We start from the raw sequence: 21,012 nt of genomic DNA on the forward strand, positions 1-21,012 counted from the left end.
ATAATCGGGCTGTGTCCTCGTTTGCTTTAGTTCATTCTGATGTCTAGGGTCCTAGTCGTGTCATGTCTGTTTTGGGTTTTCAATATTTTATAACGTTTATCGACGATTATTCTCGTTGCACATGGTTATATTTAATGAAAAATCGTTTTGAGTTATTCTCAATTTTTGAATCCTTTTATGCTGAAATCAAAACGCAATTTCATACCTTTGTTTAAGTATTGCGCAGTGACAATACCCTTGAGTATTTTTCTATTCCCTTTACTACCTTTATGTCTTCTCAGGGGATCTTGCATCTGTCGTCTTGTGCATATACACCACACCAGAATGGGGTTGCTGAGCATAAAAATAGACATTTGATTGAAACTGCTCGCACTTTTATTTTACATCATCATGTCCCCTTTCGCTTTTGGGCTGAAGTTGTCCTTGTTGCTTGCTATCTCATTAACAGGATGCCTTCATCGGTTTTTCAGCACCAAATTTCTCACTCTTTCTTGTTTCCTGATCAACCATTATATATTCTTCCTCCACATGTCTTTGGTTGCACCTGTTTTGTCCATAATCTGTCTCCTAGTTAAGATAAATTGTCTGCTCGGTCCATTAAGTGCATTTTTCTTAGTTACTCTTGCCTTCAGAAGGGTCATCGGTGTTATTCTCCTGACACCCGCCGTTATTTTCTTTCGGCGAATGTTACCTTCTTTGAGTCGTCTCCTTTCTACTCTTCGCTTCATTCTGAGTGTCAACCCATTTCTGAGGCCATCCCTCTTCTCGCGAGTCCTCCTTCTCCTATTCTCCCTGTTCCTTCTTCTACCCCATTGGAGGTTTATCATTGGTGTCATCAGCCTCGGTCTCCTCCCGGTGGAGATGTTGTTCCTGCGCCTTCTCCCGCATCTCCTACTACTTCAGCGACTCTTGCTGCCTCACATCCTGGTCTAGTCTCTCCACCTGTCGCGGTCTTGCCTTCTAAGGATCTGCTTCCTATTGCCCTTCGGAAAGGTACCGGTTCTTCTCGCAATCTTCATCCTATTTATAATTTTCTTAGCTATCATTGTCTCTCGTCTCCTTTTGGTGCTTTTGTGTCTTCCTTATCCTTTGTTTTAGTACCTAGGACTGTTAGTGAGGCACTTTCTGATTCGGGGTGGCGATAAGCAATGGTGGATGAGATGACTGCTTTGCATTCCAATGGTACTTGGGATTTGGTTCCTTTACCCCCAGGGAAATCTCTTGTCGCCTGTCGGTGGATTTATACTATAAAGGTGGGTCCTGATGGGCAGGTTGATTGCCTCAAGGCTCGTTTGGTTGCCAAAGGGTATACTCAGGTTTTTGGCCTTGACTATGGTGACACTTTTTCCCCTGTTGCTAAGATGTCCTCTATGCATTTGTTTCTCTCTATAGCAGCTATGCGCCACTGGCCGTTGTATTAACTGGACATTAAGAATGCCTTCTTACATGGTGAGCTTCAGGAGGAGATTTATATGGAGCAACCTCCTGGGTTTGTTGCTTAGGGGGAGTCTGGGCAGGTTTGTAAACTCCGTCGCTCACTATATGGGTTGAAGCTGTCTCCTCGAGCTTGGTTTGGTCGTTTCAGTGCTGTCATTCAAGATTTTGGTATGACTCGTAGTGAGTATGATCATTCGGTTTTTTATAAACACACATCACAAGGGAGGTGTATATACTTGATTGTTTATGTGGATGATATTGTTATTACCGGTGATGATCAAGATAGTATTATTCAGTTGAAGAAACATATTTTCTATCATTTTCAAACTAAGGACTTGGGGTTACTTAAATACTTTCTTGGCATAGAAGTTGCTCAGTCTAGTTCTGGTATTGTTATCTCTCAACGGAAGTATGTGTTAGACATTCTGGAAGAAACTGAGATGCTTGATTGTAAACCTATAGATTCTCCTATGGACCTAATGTAAAGCTCTTACCAAGATAGGGGGAGCCTCTTGCTGATCCTGGAAGCTACTGCAGGTTAGTCGAAAAATTTAATTATCTCATTATCACTCGTCCAGATATTTCTTTCTCAGTCAGTGTTGTCAGTCAGTTTTTACAGTCTCCTTGTGATAGCCACTGGGATACGGTAGTCTGGATTCTCAGGTATATTAAGGGAGCTCCAGGTAGAGGACTATTGTGTGAGGACAGAGGTCATACTCAAGTAGTGGGATATTCTGATGCTGATTGGGCAAGTTTTCCTTCTGATAGACGGTTTACTTCAGGATATTGTGTTATGGTTGGAGGAAACCTAGTACTTGGAAAAGTAAGAAGCATGAGGTTGTTGCTAGGTCGAGTGCCGAAGCAGAATATCGTGCTATGGCCTTGGCAACGTGTGAATTTATCTGGTTAAAACAATTGTTTCAGGAGCTCAAGTTTGGGGAGATATCACAGATGAGATTAATTTGCGACAATCAAGCTACATTACATATTGCTTCCAATCTAGTCTTTCATGAGAGGACCAAACATATCGAGATAGATTGTCATTTCATCCGAGAGAAGATTTTATTTGACTGTATTACCACAAATTTTGTCAATTCCAATGACCAGTTAGCAGATGTGTTCACTAAGTCTCTCAAGAGTCTTCGAATTGAGTATATTTGTAGCAAGCTTGGTGCATATGATATATATGCTCCAGCTTGAGGGGGAGTGTTGAGTTATATGGTTATAGTCTAGGATTAATCCTATGATGGAGCCCATGGTTCATTGTATTTGTATATATATATAGGTGTATAATCTATGAATTTAATTAAGTGGTTTTATACATATTAAAAGCTAGGTTTACTTCCTAAGCTTCACAGTTCCTCCTGCCACAAATCCTGAGTTAGATAACCTTCCTGTTACTCTTCGCGAAGGTACACAGTCTACTCATAATCCACACCCTCTTTATAACTTTTTATGCCGTGACTGTTTGTCACCTGCTTATGGTGCCTTTGTTTCAAGTTTTTCCTCTGTTTCTATTTCTAAAACCACAGTTGAAGCAATGTCGCATCCTGGTTGGCGCCAAGCTATGTTAGATGAGATTGTAGTGTAACATTCAAATGGTATTTGGGATTTGGTGCTTTGATCACCAGGAAAGACTCCTGTTAGTTGTCAGTGGGTGTTCACCCTGAAAGTGGGACTTGATGGACAAGTGGATCGTCTTAAGGCCCACTTGGTTGCCAAAGGCTTTACATAGATCTATGGGTTGTATTATAGTGATACATTCTCTCCTGTTGCTAAGATGACCCTTGTTCGCCTATTTCTTTCTATGGCTGCCTTGCATCATTGGCTACTCTATCAGCTGGATATTAAAAATGCCTTTCTCCATGGTGATTTGCAGGAGGAGGTTTATATGGAGCAACCACCTGGTTTTGTTGCTCAGAGGGAGTCCAATGTAGTCTGCAAACTCAATAAGTCTCTCTATGGTTTGAAACAATCTCCACGAGTGTGGTTCGATAGGTTCAACACTGTGGTTCAAACCTTTGGTCTCACCTGGAATGAAGCTGATCATTCAATTTTCTATCGACACGCCTTTTCTTTATGCATCTACCTTGTTGTTTATGTGGATGACAATGTTATCACGGGGAGTGATTAGGTGGGCATATAGAAGCTAAAGAAACATTTACATCAGCACTTTCGAACCAAAAATATGGGTAGACTTCGGTATTTCTTGGGTATTGAAGTTGCATAATCAAGAGATGGTATCTCAATCTCTTAGAGGAAGTATGCACTTGACATCTTAGAAGAAACTGATATGGTGAATTGCAAATCGGTTGACACTCTAATAGACCCAAATGTTAAACTCTTATCGAGATAGGGGGAGCTCTTTTTAGATCCTGGAAGGTATTGAAGACTAGTAGGCAAGTTGAGCTATCTCTTAGTCACTCATCCTGACATTGCTTTTGTTGTGAGTGTAGTTAGTAAGTTCTTAGTTCTCTATGTGATTTTCACTGGGATGCTATTATCCAAATTCTGAGACAAATCAAAAGAGCATTGAGTAAAGGGTTACTCTATGAGGATAAGGGACACACAAATATTTATTGTTATGTAGATGCAGATTGGGTTGGATCTCATTTTGATCGTATGTTAACTTCTGGGTATTGTGTTCTTGTTGGAGGAAATCTAGTTTCTTGAAAAATTAAGAAACAAAATGTAGTAACTAGATCCAGTGCAGAGGCAGACATCGGGATATGGCTAATGCAACTTGTGAGCTCGTCTGGCTTAAGTAATTTCTATAGGAACTCAAGTTTTGTGAAGTGTCTTCTATGAAGCTTGTTTGTGATAACCAGGTTGTCTTGCACATTGCTTCCAATCTAGTGTTTCATGAACGGACCAAGGATATTAAAATCGATTGTCACTTTATTAAAAGAAGTTGGTTGAAATTGTTATTGTTATAGAGTTTGTTAACTGCAATAATCAACTTGCAGGTGTCTTCACCAAGTCTCTAAAGTAGAGGTGTCAAAAGGGCCAGCTTGAGTCGGCCCACTGGCTTTTTAAAAGGGCCAGGCCGAGCCCGGGCCCTTTTGCCATGGATAGGGCTCGGCCCGGCCCACGGCCCCCCTACAAGGGGGCCGGGCCTTTAGCCCACAGGGCCTAGCGGGCCGGGCCCGGTGGGCCCGACCCTTTTTTTCTTTTTTTAAAAAAATAATGCATATAATATATACATATATAAATATCAAAATAATACATATATAAAAATCAATTTTTTTCTTTTTAAAATATTTTCTATCTTAATTCTTAAGTTTTAAATATTATTTCATCATTTTATATTTCAAAATTCTATATGCCTTATAAATTTTCTTGTGAATTGATATGAAAAATAATGTACATATAAAAAGGAGAATGTTTATTTATAATTTAAATATATAAAAAATTTAACTTAAAAATTTTAAATAAATTGATAGTTATTATTTATATATATTGCGAAATTAAATTTTTTAGTATCCAATATCAATAATTATTAAAGAATAACAAAATTAAAAAAAAATGAGTAAGGGCCTAACTGATTGGCCCATAAGGGCCTCATGGGCTCGGCCCAAAAGGGTCCAACGGGCCACGGCCTGGGTCGTGGGCTGAATTTCTTTGGCCTGGCCCGGCCCCTTTTGAACAGTAACGGGCCGGGCTTTGGCCCGACCCGTCTCAGGCTGGGCCGGGCGGCCCGCGGGCCGCTCGGTCCTTTTGACACCTCTACTCTAAAGGCTCTTTGGGTAGAATATATTTGTAACAAATTTGGTGCATATGATATTTATACTCCAGCTTGAGGGGGAGTGTTAGAATTATTAGTATAATTATACATATTTTATGTGTGTTTTATTTGTAATTATTAGGCCTTGTAATTAGCCCTAGGTTAAGACCCGTTATGCCTATTATAAATAACAAGGTAAGAGAGGCTAATCTCTCAGGGTTTTCTCTCCAAATTATTCTCTCACAGTTACCTTTATTGACGACTATTCTCGTTGTGCTTGGCTTTTCTTATTGAAAAGTCGTTCAGAATTGTTTTCCATATTTCAAACATTTTGTGCTAAAATAAAGACTCAGTTTGGTAGAACCACTTGCATAGTGATAATACTCCAGAATATTTCTCCTCTCAATTTACTACATTTATGGCTACTTAGGGCATTTTGCACCAATCTTCGTGTCCATATACTCCACAATAGAATGATAGAGCTGAAAGGAAAAATCGTCATTTGATTGAGACTGCCCAAACTCTTTTATTGCATGCTAATCTTCCTCCTTAATTCTGGGGTAACGCAGTTCTTATTGCTTGTTATCCTATTAATCTCATGCCCTTTTTTGTTCTATTGGATGAAATCCCTCATCGTATTTTGTTTCCCACTCAGCTTCTTTCTTTCCTTCCCTTTCGTGCCTTTGGTTGTGTTTGTTTTGTGCATTGTCTTTCTCCTAGATAGGACAAGCTTGCTGCTAAGGCTCTTTAATGCATTTTCTTGGGCTATTTTCGATTACAGAAGGGCTACAAATGTTATTCTCTTGAGTTACACAGATACATCTATCAAGAAAACAAGGAAAAACTAAACTTCATATTAAGATGTAGCACAAGCTGTAAATTTATATAGCATAAGCACAACCTGCCTTGTGCGGATTAGGAAACTACCAAATCTAGAAAGAAATAATAAGGAAAGCTACAGCTACCGAATATAGAAAGAAATATACATAAAAGATACAATACATAATATACAATCAAATCACTCAAATAAGGAAAGCAAATCAATTAAATAAATCTCCCGCGGATATGAAGCAATATGAATCAGCCTCATAAGGAATCAATAATCAATATGAATTTGCCCCATCTTCTAACAACATCATGTCTGTTGATGTCACTTTCTTTGAACATCAGTCCTTCTTTCCAGTTGCTCAACTCAACTCACAACGCATTGATTAGGTTTTGCCCATTCCCTTTTATTATTTTTCCTTGTCTTTAGAGGATTCGTTTGTCTCTTCTTCCACTGATCCTCCTCTTCTCACTTACCATGGTTGTCCTTGTCCTGCTACCGGTGCCCACCCATCGACTGTATCGACCCATGCGAACTCACTCTCTCCGCCAGATGTCCCTCCTCCCATGGATCTGGACACAGTCTCCCTATTGCTCAACACAATGGTAAATGGTTTATTCTCAATCCTTACCCTATTTATCATTTTTAGAAATATGATTGCCTATCACCTACCTATTGTGCCTTTGTTTCGTGTCTTTCTTCTGTCCCTATTCCTAAAGATACAGGTGAAGCTTTATCCCTTCCTGGTTGGCGCAAGGCTATGCTTGATGAGATGGAAGCCTTGCACTCTAATGCAACGTGGGACCTGGTCATTCTCCCGTTAGGAAAGACTACCGTTGGGTGTCAATGGATTTTACTCCCAAGATTGACCCTAATGGAACCATTGATTGCCTCAAAGCACGTTTAGTCGCTAAAGGGTATACTTGGATCTACGAGTTAGATTACAGTGATACCTTCTCTCCGGTGGCCAAGATGGCCTCTGCTCGTCTATTCCTTTCTCTTACTGTTATGCATCATTGGTCACTCCACCAACTTGATATTAAAAATGCATTCCTTCATGGTGACTTGCAGGAAAAAGAGCAACCACCTGGGTTTGTTGCTCAAGAGGAGTCTAGATTAGTTTGCAAACTCCATGAGTTACTCTTATGTATTGAAACAATCTTCGTGAGCATAGTTTGACCAATTTAGTATTGTGGTTCAGGCCTTTGGAATGACCCAGAGTGGAGCTGATCACTTTGTTTTTTATCAACACTCACCATCGCAACAATGCATCTATCTCGTGGTTTATGTAGACGACATTGTCATCACTAGGAGTGATCAGGTGGCATACAACAGCTAAAGGAACACATGTTCAAACATTTTCAAACAAAAGATATGGGGCAACTTAGATATTTCTTGGGTATTGAGGTGGCTCAGTCGAGAGATGGTATTTCTATATCACAAAGAAATTATGCATTGGATATCCTGGAAGAAACTGGTCTATTAGATTCCAAACCAGTCGACACTCCAATGGATCCTAACGTCAAATTGCTACCAGGTTAAGGGGAGCCATTGTCAGACCCTGGGAGATATTAGAGATTGGTGGGAAAGTTGAGTTATCTCATAGTAACAAGACTAGACATCTCTTTCGCTGTGAGTGTTGTCAATCAATTTCTCAACTCCCTATGTAACTCTCACTTGGATGTTGTTCTTCGTATTCTAAAGTATATCAAGAGTGCACCAGGGAAAGGATTGCTCTATGAAGTAGGGGACATTCAGAGATTTGGTGCTATTTAGATGCTGACTAGGCAGGATCTCCCTTTGATTGGAGATCTACTTCAGGGTATTGTGTTCTAATTGGAGGTAATTTGATTTCGTGGAAAAGTAAAAAGCAAAATGTGTTAGCAAGGTCAAGTGCGAAGCAGAGTACTGAGTCATGGCTAATGCGACGTGTGAACTTATATGGCTTAGGCAACTTCTTCAAAAACTAAAGTTGTGTGGAGAGTCTCTCATGAAAGTTGTGTGTGACAATTAGGTTGCACTCCATATTGCCTCAAATCTAGTATTTCATAAAAGGACTAAGCATTTTGAGATTGATACACTTTATCAGAGAAAAACTAGCTGAAGGTGTTATTGTCATTAAGTTTGTCAACTTCAATAATCAACTAGTAGATATCTTCACAAAGTCACTCAAGGGTCATCGAATAAACTACATTTGTAACAAACTTGACGCATATAATATATATGCTCTAACTTGAGGGGGAGTGTGAGATTTATGAGATTTATTCTTTTTCATGTATAAAATGTGTATATAGTCAACTGATGATTAGTTAATAATTAGGGTAATTAGCTAGGTTGTAATTATCCCTATGATATGTAATTATCTCCATGATTAGTTCCATTATTGATTGTAATTAGCTTATAAATAATAGAATTGAGAGGCTAATCTCTCAAGTTTTCTCTCCCATCACTCTCACAGAAACAAAATTACAAATGTGCCTTTAATACAATCGTAGGGTCCTAACGCCTAGTTGCTGTAATTTCTTGGGGCCAAGAAATTTTTCAAGGAAAGGGGATTGTCATAACCCCAGGGACATGTTAGTAATTGTAGTATTAATGCAATTGTTGTATTGTACTCTATTGTTGCTATTCATAATTGTACCTTTTAGTTAAACACTAAAACTGAAAGATAGGAGCCTATAAATAGGTTAAGTCTAGAGTATGGGAATTGTTGTTGAACGATAAGAGATTCTTTTCGTCTCAAAGTCTCTCTCTCCCTTTGTTCTCTCTAAATTCTCCCTCTGTTCTTTTGATTGCTCTCTTCCTTTCTATTCTCTCTTCCCTCGATTTCTTCCAAATTCCCTAACAAATCCTAGGCTAAGTCTAGATACTTGACAAGATCTAGGTTCGAAGATGTGTGTGTGTGTGTGTGTGTGAGAGAGAGAGAGAGAGAGAATATCTCAAACCAACCTAGACCCAATTTGAGATGCATCTCAAACACTTAGATCTAGGTTCGACTTGAATAACACACTCAAATCTGGTTTTCAATGTTCATCTTGAACCCATATTTTGATTCAAAGATGTGTGTGTGTGTGTGAGAGAGAGAGAGAGAGAGCATCTCGAATCAACCCAAATCTGGGTTCAAAGATGCGTTTGTGTGTGTGTGAGAGAGAGAAAGAAAGGAAGAACATCTTAATCCAACCTAGATTTGGTTCAAGATGTATCTCAAACACCCAGTTCTAGGTTCAAAGATGTGTGTGAGAGAGAGAGAGAGAGATAGAGAGACATACCTCGGATTTTGCTTGACCATTGTCAACAATGGTCACTGACATCTTTTTTCAGGGAGATTCTTATGAGAGAAAGAAATGAGTGAGGTGGAGAGCAGAAAGAATAAGAGATGGGGAGATATAAATATGGTGGTAATTTTTAGATGGAAAGGGGGAAATTGATATGGGATCAAAAAAGTTAAGGGAGGTTATTGTCATTTTTCAAAATTTAGGAGTTGTCTGTCTTTTTTATCAAACCTCAGGGGTAGTGTACGAAATTTTTCTTAAAATTTTTTATCATGAAAATAATTTTGCTACTAGAAATTGTTTTAGGTAAATATCATATATTATGTATAATAAATATATGTAGTAGATATCTTTGAAGCACTGAAACGGTAAAAAGGCTCGAAACTTTTTTGGGCCATTTCTATAATTTGCGAAATGTTCCAGGGCCGTTTCGCAAATTACATAAAATGGCTGGGAACGCAAAATTTTTTGGCCAGAAACGCGTTTCCGGCAACCCAATATCATGAGTCTCGAAGTGTTGGTTCTAATGATGGCAAATATATCCCAAGAGGAGGGGGAGGTGAATTGGGATTTGTATAAATTTTTCGATAATTAAAACACAATGATTGATGATAGAACACTATGTTTCGAAATATAAGTTATATGTTTCGAAATAAACCATTTTGTTAAGTAGGTTTCGAAATCTACTACATATGTTTTGAAATCTATGAGGTATGTTTCGAAATACAACTTACTGCTTTGCTTGTTTCAAAATTTCAGGACTTGTATTTCCAAATAATGATCTTTGGCAAAGATTATTTACTTAAGTAAGAGTATACCAAAGGTGTTTGAGATCAAATATATGCTTATGTGAATATGTAAGCTTATGCTCAAGGAAAATATTTTAGACTTTGATGACAATTCTTGTGCTTCAAAGAAAACTTGTTTTAGCTTTTGAAAACAATTCTTTTGAAAGCTTGAGCAATGAATAACAAGCAAGCAAAATAATAAATTTGTTGCACACAAAATATATAGTGGTTCGACACTCCGCCTAGTTCACTACCTTCAAACTTACCCATTTGAAGGATTTTTCAATTTTAATCACTTTTACTAGTAATCAACCATAACAAGAGTTTTACCACGGTTCACCCCAAACCCTTGTACAATGAGTTTTTATGGCTCAACTCAAACCTTTCACCAAGTGAGTTTTTATGGGCTTAACTCAAACCTTATAACAAGTGAGTTTTAGGCTCAACTCAAACATTTTCCACAATGAGTTTTAGGCTTAACTCAAACCTTACAACAATCAACAAGATAAATAAAATTTTATCTTTACAGCCCAATTAATTTATTGCAATGAATATCTTACCAATGGCTGGACAAATCTCTTTGCTTGAGGTGAGGAGAGCTGAAGTGATGAGACTCGTTGTTTGCATTTGCTTCTCTCTTCACACTTGCAATGTGCAAGATTAGGATTTGTAGAAGATCTTCTTTGAAAGTTTGAATAAACGTTTTGATCTCCACTTGTGGTTGTGTATGTGTCTCTAGTGTGTACTCTCTTGTTCTAACTTGTTCTTGTCTTCAAACACCTGTTATTTATATCAAGAGATAGAAATCTAGCCGTTTATAGCATGAAGAAATTCGATAGATTAATGAAAACTATTGCACCTTTTCTCCATTGGCAGCTAAAATTAAATATACAAGACTCCTAGTTTGATACAAACTTATCTCCTAAACTTTAGCTACTAGATAAACTCCTAAATTCTAGCATAAGAATATAAGATAAAATAATTCTAACTAATCTACAAATAATACCCAAAATATATATGATCAGCTTGAGGATAACTCGGGAGAGTTATCCTCCTCTTATTCCTCTTATCTCATCCACGGATCATTTCCTTAATCTTTTAGGATTGATTGTTGCATCTTTATCTTTCAGCATAGTCGTTAGAGACAAGACAAAAAAGAAGGTTTTGAAACATCACAAAATTAGATTCAGGCTCCGAAACATACTCCTCATGTTTCGAAACATACAACCTTTCCAGCTGGATTTGCACTTAGAGACAACATTAAGTGGGAGACAAAATCTTATGCCCACTATGATTATACACATGATCTCCAATTCAAATTTAAACTTGAATTCTTAGAGCATGGAGAATACATTTAAAAATACTTTGGAAGCTTTTAGATAAATATTAAAATACAAAACAAAAGCATCTTGGATCTTTTAAATCTCTGCTGACAGAAATGTTAGAGGTTTCGAAACATACTTCAAAACCTAATTTGAAAACATATGCATTACATAGATGTTTCAAAATAGCATACACACTTAGAAAACACTGAAACCGTTTCAAAAGGGGTTTTGAAATATGCATAGAAACATGTCGGATTTTCAGAAAGATTTACTTGACAACACAATCCATAGCATGTATACATCACAACATATTTACATTTCTTTAGTTTAAGTAAATGTTCACATTTTCTTTTATTTATATTTTATTTTTTATTTACTTTAATACATAAATGTAAATAAGCAAGTACCCCTTATTTAGATTCAATAAAAATATCCAAAAAATCAAAATCTATAACAATAAGAAAGTAAAATTTTTGTTTTAGTACAAATTCAGCATTTAACAATTTTACCACCTTCAAAATACATACTTTCTATTTTTGAAAAATTCATTAAAAATCATTTTAGAACCAATGAATGTTAGCTATCAAAATACCGGGAGATAGTTTTTCAAAATGAAAACATTTAAAAAATATGTTCTAGTTAGTCTTTTGCCTTATAACAATTTTAGCTTTATTTTAGCCAACGATTTCAAGGCTAAGCTATGGGCGTGGGCGTAACCCTTAGTCGGATCCAAAACATGAACTCTAGACAAATTATGAAAAAACGTTTGGGCGTGGGCGTAACCCTTCATAGCGACGTGTTACACTGCCCGCATGTAGTGTCAAGTGAGCTAGGGCCACTACATCGGCCCCCGGATGTAGTGACAAATGAGCAAGGGTTCTTGCATTTGCTTGGACGGATGTGGGTAAAGAAGTTAGTCCAACATCAAAATCAAAACCAAAAACAAAATCAAAATCAAAACCAAAACCAAAAACAAAATCAACATCAAATACAAAAGCAAATTCAAAGTCAAAACCAAAAACAAAATCATAGATTAAGGATTGGGTCATGGAACATAGGAACATTAACAGACAAAGCTATGGAAGTGGTAGAAGTGATGATTAGGAGAAAAATTAATATTATGTGCCTTCAAGAGACGAGATGGGTAGGAAAAAAAGCAAAAACTTTGTCAGAAAATGGATATAAAATATGGTACATAGGAAATGTTCGAGCAAAAAATGGAGTGGGGATCATTATGGATAAAAGCTTAGTAGATGAGGTGGATGTAAAGAGAATAGGGGATAGAATTATTATGGAGAAGGTTATTCTAGAAAGAATGACTATGAATATCTTTAGTACATATGCACCACAAGCGGGGTTAGGTGAGGAGATAAAAGCAAAATTCTGGGAGGATTTAGAGGGACTCATACAAATGATACCAAGAGGAGAGAAAGTGATTATAGGAGGTGACTTAAATGGTCACGTGGGCAGAGACGGAAACGGCTATAGAGAGGTACATGGAGGGTATGGATTTGGGGAAATTAATAATGAGGGTAAGTCTATTCTAAATTTTGCAATAGCATATGGGCTAATCATAACCAATACTAGGTTCAAAAAACGGGACGAACACTTAATCACATATAAAAATGTCACATCAAGCACCCAAATAGATTACTTCCTCATGAGACAAGAGGACCGGGTATGTTGTAGGGATTGTAAGGTGATACCGGGAGAGTGTTTGACTACTCAGCATAGACTTCTAGTACTTGACGTCCAAGTAAGAAATTGGAAGAGAAAAAATCACATAAAACAAAATCCAAGAATCAGGTGGTGGGATTTAAAAGGGGAGAAATAACTAATCTTGAAAGAAAAATTAAGGGGTAGAAGAGAATGGAATGGAGAAGGACAGACAAACCAAATGTGGAGAGAAATGGCTAATGCCCTGAGAAACACAGCAAAGGTAGTGCTTGGAGAGACAAATGGTAGAGCCCCTAATCTTAAGGAGTCTTGGTGGTGGAATGAAGAAGTGCAATTGAAAATTAAAAATAAGAAAAATTGCTATAAGGCTGTATATCAGTGCAACAATGAAGAAAATCAAAAAAATTATAAAGAATCAAAAAAGGCAGCAAAAAAAGCTGTTAGTGAAGCAAGGTCAAGAGTTAAGTTGGGACATCTCAGTAATTCCGAAGGGAACGTGAGCTATACATTTTATCGACGCATAAGTCCAAATGAAATAAAGTAAGCATTAAAAAAGATGAAAAATCATAAGGCGGTGGGACCGGATAATATACCAATAGAAGCATGGAAATGCATCGGAGAAGAGGGTATCTCCTGGCTAACGAAATTATTTAATGCGATTCTTAAATAAAAAAAGATGCCAGATGAGTGGAGGAAGAGTACTTTGGTTCCTATATATAAGAACAAATGAGATGTTCAAAACTGTGAAAATTACAGAGGAATTAAGTTAATGAGCCATACCATGAAACTCTGGGAGAGAGTAATAGAGCAGAGGCTCAGAAAAGAAACAGAGGTGTCAGAAAATCAGTTTGGTTTCATGCCCGATAGGTCAACAATGGAAGCTATATACCTACTGAGGCGCCTAATGGAAAGGTATCGAGATTATCAGAAAGGCCTACATATGGTGTTTATAGATCTAAAAAAAGCCTATGATAGGGTCCCTAGAGAAGTATTATGGAGGGTTTTAGAGAAGAAAGGAGTCCGAATAGCCTATATAAAAGCCCTTAAGGACATGTATCATGGTGCAGAGACAAGGGTCAGAACATGCGGAGGGGATACTGAACCGTTTAAAATTACAATAGGATTGCATCAAGGTTTTGCACTAAGTCCATACTTATTTGCTTTAGTAATGGATGAACTCACTAAAGATATTCAGACAGAGGTGCCATGGTGTATGCTATTTGCAGACGACATAGTGTTGGTGGATGAAACAAAAGGAGGAGTGAACACTAAGCTTGAGTTATGGAGAAACAATTTAGAATCTAAGGGATTTAAATTAAATTGAAAGAAAACAGAATATATGGAATGTAAATTTAGTAAGAATGTAAGAGTAGAGGATGTTATAATAAAATTGGAAGACCAAATCTTACAAAGAAAATACCATTTTCGATATTTGGGATCAGTGATTCAAAAAGATGGAGAAATTCACGAGGATGTCACACATAGAATTAAGGCAGGCTGGCTAAAATGGAGAAATGCATCGGGGGTGTTATGTGATGGTAAAATCCCATTAAAATTGAAAGAAAAATTCTATAGGACAGCTATAAGACTAGTTTTGTTGTACGGCTCAAAATGTTAGGCAGACAAATACCAACATGAGCAAAAGACGAGTGTAGCGGAGATGAGGATGTTAAGATGGATGTGCGGCCATACAAGAAAAGATAAAATTAGAAATGAAGTTATTCGTAATAAGATAGGAGTAGTGCCAATAGAGGAGAAGATGAGAGAGACTAGACTAAGATAGTTTGGTCATGTGAGAAGGAGACCAAGAGACGCTCCTGTGAGGAGAATTGATGAAATGGAACAATTAATCAAAAAAAGAGGTAGAGGCAGACCTAAGAAGATTTTGTGGGAGACATTAAAGTTTGATATGAAGTGTATGGATCTCAATGAAAATATGACAAAAGATAAAAATACATGGAAGTCTAGAATTCATGTAGCCGACCCCACATAGTGGGATAAAGGCTGGATATGTTGTTGTTGTTGTTTGAACACAATAATACTTGATATTGAAATTGATATATGTTGAAAACCAAAACCTTGACTTATGACTTAGGGTTTAAGCCAATAGATGTTTTTCATTATCAAAACTAATATACAAAAGTGAAACAACATGAAGTTCCCTATCTTTTTTTCAGTCTTCTTCTTCTTCCTTTAGTTTGTTTCTAAATTCTAAAGTTCCCTCTCTTGGTCGTTAGAGCTTGCTACTCCAGGTTCTCCCTCGTTGTCACCGTTCCCTTGTTTTCAGTAGCAGTTTCTTCTTGTTGCTCCCTTGTCGCCGATCATTCCCTCTCTTGGTTGCCACCATTTTATCATTTGAACTCTCTCTCTCTCTCTCTCTCTCTCTCTCTCTTTCTCTCATTTTCTCTACAACACTCTCAAGAACACCTCTGGATTCATGGATTTTGTAAAATCCGACCATTCAATCTTCGATCCAACAACATTTTCACTATGAAAGTGGCCCAGATCTACAAGGAGGTAAGTCTTTTAGTTTTACTAGCAACTTTTGCAGCAAGATCCTTTGATATATATGTATATACGTGCATTTGGGTCTTTAGCCGGAAAGTTTAACCTAGATCTACGAAGATCTGACTGTCGGATCTTGCTGATTTTTGGATATGTTGGTCGTTGGGGGAAAGTTTAACCTAGATCAACAATATGTTGGTCGTTGCTTCTGATTGCCGAAAACCATTGGCCGTAGTGGCCCATGGCGATTCGTAGTGCACTTTCCGTTTTGGTCAAAAACTTAAAACCCAGATCTATGGAAATCCAATTGTTAAATCTGGACCATTTTTGTGTTTGTTGACCCCTTGGCTTAGCATTTCTAATGGTTGGTTCTGATTGTAAATATTGTTGATAGTTATTTGAATGCATTGTGAACTTTATGTTTATGTTTGTTTGAATGCATTATGGAACTTATGTTTATTTGTATTATGTTTGAACTATTTTTTATAATTTTCTATATTAAAAATTATATTTACGAAAAAACCCTAATATGTTTTTAATTTACACTTTATCTCGCGTTTCCATTTCTTACTTTTTTGGAAAAATGTTGTTTTCCTGTTTCTATCTCGTATCGGAAACATTTCCCATTTCCATTTCCATTTCCATTTCCATGCAACTTAGGTAGATATTATATGATATATACATTGCAGTTTATGGTTTGGTTTCAATTTTTTTTTTCAAAATTTACAAACCAAATTGTTTTTTAAAAAGTCTTAGAACTATTTTTAGAAATGGTGTTTGGTGTCCTTTTATTTGCAAAAGATATCCTCTTAGTAGTGAAACAAAAGAAGTATGAGCATTAAGCTTGAACAATGAAGAACAACTTAGAAACCAAGTTTTCAAGTTAAACAAGTCAAAAATTAAATATATAGAATGAAGTTCAATAAAAATAAAAATGTGAATAATATATTTGGGAGACTTAAAGACCAAGTGATTCCTAGCAAACGATAGTTTAAATATCTTGGATTAATTGCTCAGAAAAACGGGCGATGACTAAGGATGTGAGTTATATATGATCATTTGGACCTGTGAGAAGATCAATCAATGCCCCTGTGAAGAGTGGATGGAGTAGAAGAAATTTGTAGCAAGAAAAAGGTAGTGGAAGACAAAAGAAACTAGCAAGAACCTTTGGACATGATATGGGATATAATGGTGCAAAAGATATGGTCAAGGATAGGAACAATTGTAATGCTAAAATCTGTGTGGCCAACCCCATTTACTGGGATTAAGGTCTGTGATAATGATGATGATGAAAGAGTATGAATTACAAAAGGATGCTTATTTCCTGGGACCATGTAATCAATACCCTTTACATATTCACCATCATGTCCCAAGTCCAAAGTAGTCAAGATGAATGAAATCTTCTGCTTGCATATTGATGCACAAATGAATGGTGCATTTGGAGCACATTCTCTTTGTTTCTAGTACTAAATTCTTGGAGTACATTGTGTTCATTTCTAATACTAAATTCCATTGCTTCATTTGTATTTTCTTATGATGGATCTTTTCAATTTTCACTCAGAGGTCATAACATCTGCTGAATTTCATCCATTTCATTGTAATCTGCTCGCATACAGCAGTTCAAGGGGTTTTATTCGGCTAGTAGACATGCGGCAGTCTGCATTATGTGATCATAGTGCAAGAATGTGAGTTTTGGATGAATTTTCTTTTTTGTTATCATGTGCTCGTGTTTACAAACTTCATCTTATTTTCAGTAAGTAAATCTTGTCTTTTTCCTCTAATTTTAAATTTCTTTTTATCTATCAATGGATTGCCTTTATTGAGCTCATAATTTAAATTTTGTTTCTACAGATTAAGAGAAGAGGAACCCCGAGGCTCTAAATCATTGTTCACAGAAATAATAGCATCCATATCTGACATAAAGTTTTCCACAGATGGAAGACATATCCTAAGCCGTGACTATATGAATTTGAAGGTCTTTTAGCTACAAAGTTGAGCATGAAGTTCAGAATTTAAATTTACTCCATCCAGAATTTCTCTCCTTTATATCTTGGTTCTCCTTCCCACTAACCAATGAGGACAAAATACAAATTGAGTAATTATTTTCTTGCTCCGAATGAGTTTATGATTTCATATTTCTGTAAATGCTTCTATTATGTAGATCACATCATATTTGTTTAGTTGTAATAAAGTAGCTCCACAGCATATAGTTTGGGAGACTAGTAGAAATAGATATATATTCTAACTGCATCTCTTAGCATTATTAGCCATTTATACTTGGAAAAGAAAATGTAGGCATCATAGCATATTTGATTAACTTAAGACAGCTCCTTTGTTCTTGTTGCTTCTTGGGTTTGCCTCACTCAATAATTTTGGTTGCTCTAAATTTTTCCTTTGAATTTCGGGTGTTAATGATCTGGGGCAGCAAGAAAGATTGTAGAAATTTGGAGAAGATAAGAAAATCAATAACAGGAGAGAAGAAACCAGTGGAAGATGAAGAAGAGGAAAAAGTAGAGGGGGAGAGGGAGACTAGAGAATTCAGTAAGGGAAACAATTCAGCGAGGGGAAGAATTCATAGGCAAAAGTTTAAGTAAAAAAGATAAATCAAATTTCCAAACAAATCTTGCTAAAAGAAAAGGCTGAAATCTAAAATCTAAATCAAAATCACAATAAATCAAATTTATCATCACACACTCTGAAGATCTATATTTGTGTACAGTTCAATTGTTGCAATCTTTTCTGCTGATTATTTGTTTCGTCAATTGATATACCATGTTCTGTCAGTGTGTTGTCTAATATAAAGTTGGAAGTAAACTGATGACTTTCCAGCAAGTATGCTAATAAATTTTTCTTCCTTTTTGAAGCTATGGGATATGCGCATGGAGACTTCTCCTGTTGTGTCATACAAGATCCATGACCACCTCCTCCCAAAGGTAAAATCTCCAACCCCCCCCCCCCCCCCCCCCCCCCCCAACACACACACACGAACACATGCACGTGCAAGGAATATAATTTGAATCAACTTAACTCCTTATGAACTACATTAGAAACAATGAAAAACTGATGGAAACAGTGGTTGCTGTTACTGGGTAAAATAATTGAGTACGTAGTTTTTTTATTTGTGGGGATATTATGAGCGTTTGAATTTAGGTAGCAGGTTTTATCAGAAAAGTTGACCTTGTCTCAGTAGAAAGAGCATGGAAGTGATCTTGGTTGGTTCAATAGCTGCTTGTTGAATGAGTTGTTTGTGGTTCAAACCTGGATTTTTTATATGTGAAATCTGATGTGCTTAAATAATTTCATAGGACATTTAAATTTTCAAAGAACTGAATGGATTCCAGATTGTTAAATTTGGATCATGTAATCTCCACATCTTTGCCTGAATGCAAAGGTATTGATTTGACCTACACCTTAATTCTTCCACTTCAAATTCGAAAACTACACTATCATGAAACTGAATACAAGCGTTTGCATCATGTTGTCACGACCCCAAAGGTAGATTAGGCATAGGATATTACATGTGTGAGAGAATAATTTTGAGAGAAAAACCTAAGAGACTAGTCTCTCTTAGCTTGTTATTTATAATAGCCTAATAAGCATAATGGGCCTAATCTACGGGCTTTACCTAGGGCTAATTACAAGAACTAATAATTACAAATAAAATACACATAAAATATATACAGTTATACTAATAATTCTAATATTCCTTTTCAAACTGGAGCATAGATATCATATGCACCAAGTTTGTTACAAATATATTTTACCTGAGGACCCTTTAGAGACTTGGTGAAGACATCTGCAAGTTGAACATTGGAGTTAACAAACTCTGTAACAATAACACCTTCAACCAACTTTTCTCTAATAAAGTGACAGTCGATTTCAATATGCTTGGTCCGTTCATAGAACATTGGATTGGAAGCAACGTGCAAGGCAACTTGATTATCACAAACAAGTTTCATAGGGGACACTTCACAACAACTTGAGTTCCTACAGGAGTTGCTTAAGCTAGACGAGCTCACAAGTTGCATTAGCTAGAGCTCGATGCTCTACCTCTGCATTGGATCTAGCTACTATATTTTGTTTCTTACTTTTTCAAGAAACCAGATTTCATCCCACAAGAACACAATACCCAGAGGTTGACTTATGATTAGAAAGAGATCCTGTCTAATCTGCATTTGCATAACAATGAATAACCCCGAGGGGGGGGGGGGGGGGGGGGGAATCAGGGACAACCAAGGAAATTGACTCGGGGGCAAAAGAGTCCAAAGTTGGTCAGGGAATGAATATTCATTCACGTGGCTGCAACGGAATGAGGAGGAGGTATAAAAGAGGAGAGAGAGGATAGGAAAAATCTGGACAACAGTTGTGGGAGAGAGAAGGCCCTCTCGAATAAGCTGATTTTGTTTTTCTTCTTGCTTATACACGTTCTAGCTATTGTTGTAATCCTTGCAAACGTTGGATTTTTATATTGTTCTTGTACTGAATTCAATCAAAGGAGTAAGCTTTTATCATTTTGGTATCAAAGCACTGATCCATGGGGGTAACCGTTTCTGAGAGAGTGGGGGCGTTGGAGGGAAGATTGGAGACTTATCAACAACAGATAGAAGGAAGAATGGAGCGATTGCAGGTCGGGTTGGATTCCATGAGAAATAAGTTCCAGAGGGTGCAAAAAATAAAGAAGAACATGATGATGATGTTGGACCAATTCAACTTACTGATAGAGAAGTGGGAGGCGTAGGAGAAGGATTGGAAGGGGAAACGAGGTGAGGAGAACGTACCCATGGGTTCCTCTTATACTGTGGAGGAGACGTTGTTGCTGGGAGAAAGGGTAAGGGACAGGTGGTGTGACCGAGGGCTTTGGAAGACCAACGGTGAGAAGTCAACGCTTGGAGATGCCCATATTTGAGGGAGACGACCCTGATGGTTGGGTTTTTAGGGCAGAGCGTTACTTCCCCAAGAATTAATTGATCGATGTAGAGAAGTTTGATTCTACGATGCTCTACTTTGAAGGGGTTGCTCTCGCCTGGTTTCAATGGGAGCAACGACGACATGTGAGGAGTTGGGAGGAGCTCAAGGCGATGCTGGTAAGTTGCTTCTGGCCGACACAAGAAGGCACTGTGGAGGAGAGGTTCCTCACGCTTAGGCAGTGGGGATCCATTAAGGACTACTGCCTTTTTTTCGAGACTCTAGCCTCGTTGCTCGAAGAGATATCGGAAGCGTTTCTGGAGGGCCATTTTATAAATGGTTTGAGGTCGGATATCCTGGCGAAGATGAGGGTGCTGCGGCTAATGGGACTGGAATAGATGATGGACCTGGCCCAATGGATTGAGGAGAGGAATTAGGTGGTCTGTGGAGGTTATTTTGGATCAGGCCCAACTAGAGTACTGACCCCTTCCACCTCAATAACAAACCCTTAACCGGTGGTGATTCGGCCCCCTCCGCTAGCACCACAGAAGTC

General features: G+C 37.4%; 1 protein-coding gene across 2 annotated transcripts in view; it reads left to right on the forward strand.

Annotated features, from left to right (window-relative positions):
• Positions 1-21,012, forward strand: part of LOC127794939 (serine/threonine protein phosphatase 2A 55 kDa regulatory subunit B beta isoform-like) — a 111,734-nt gene that overhangs the window by 37,714 nt on the left and 53,008 nt on the right. For both annotated transcript variants that reach the window (XM_052326269.1, XM_052326267.1), the window contains 3 exons: positions 17,116-17,239; positions 17,406-17,529; positions 18,419-18,487. In XM_052326269.1, the coding sequence (XP_052182229.1) occupies positions 17,116-17,239; positions 17,406-17,529; positions 18,419-18,487 (317 nt within the window). The remainder of the gene's footprint in view (positions 1-17,115; positions 17,240-17,405; positions 17,530-18,418; positions 18,488-21,012) is intronic.

This window comes from Diospyros lotus, chromosome 2 (assembly GCF_014633365.1).
Source record: "Diospyros lotus cultivar Yz01 chromosome 2, ASM1463336v1, whole genome shotgun sequence".
Lineage (NCBI taxonomy): Eukaryota > Viridiplantae > Streptophyta > Magnoliopsida > Ericales > Ebenaceae > Diospyros > Diospyros lotus.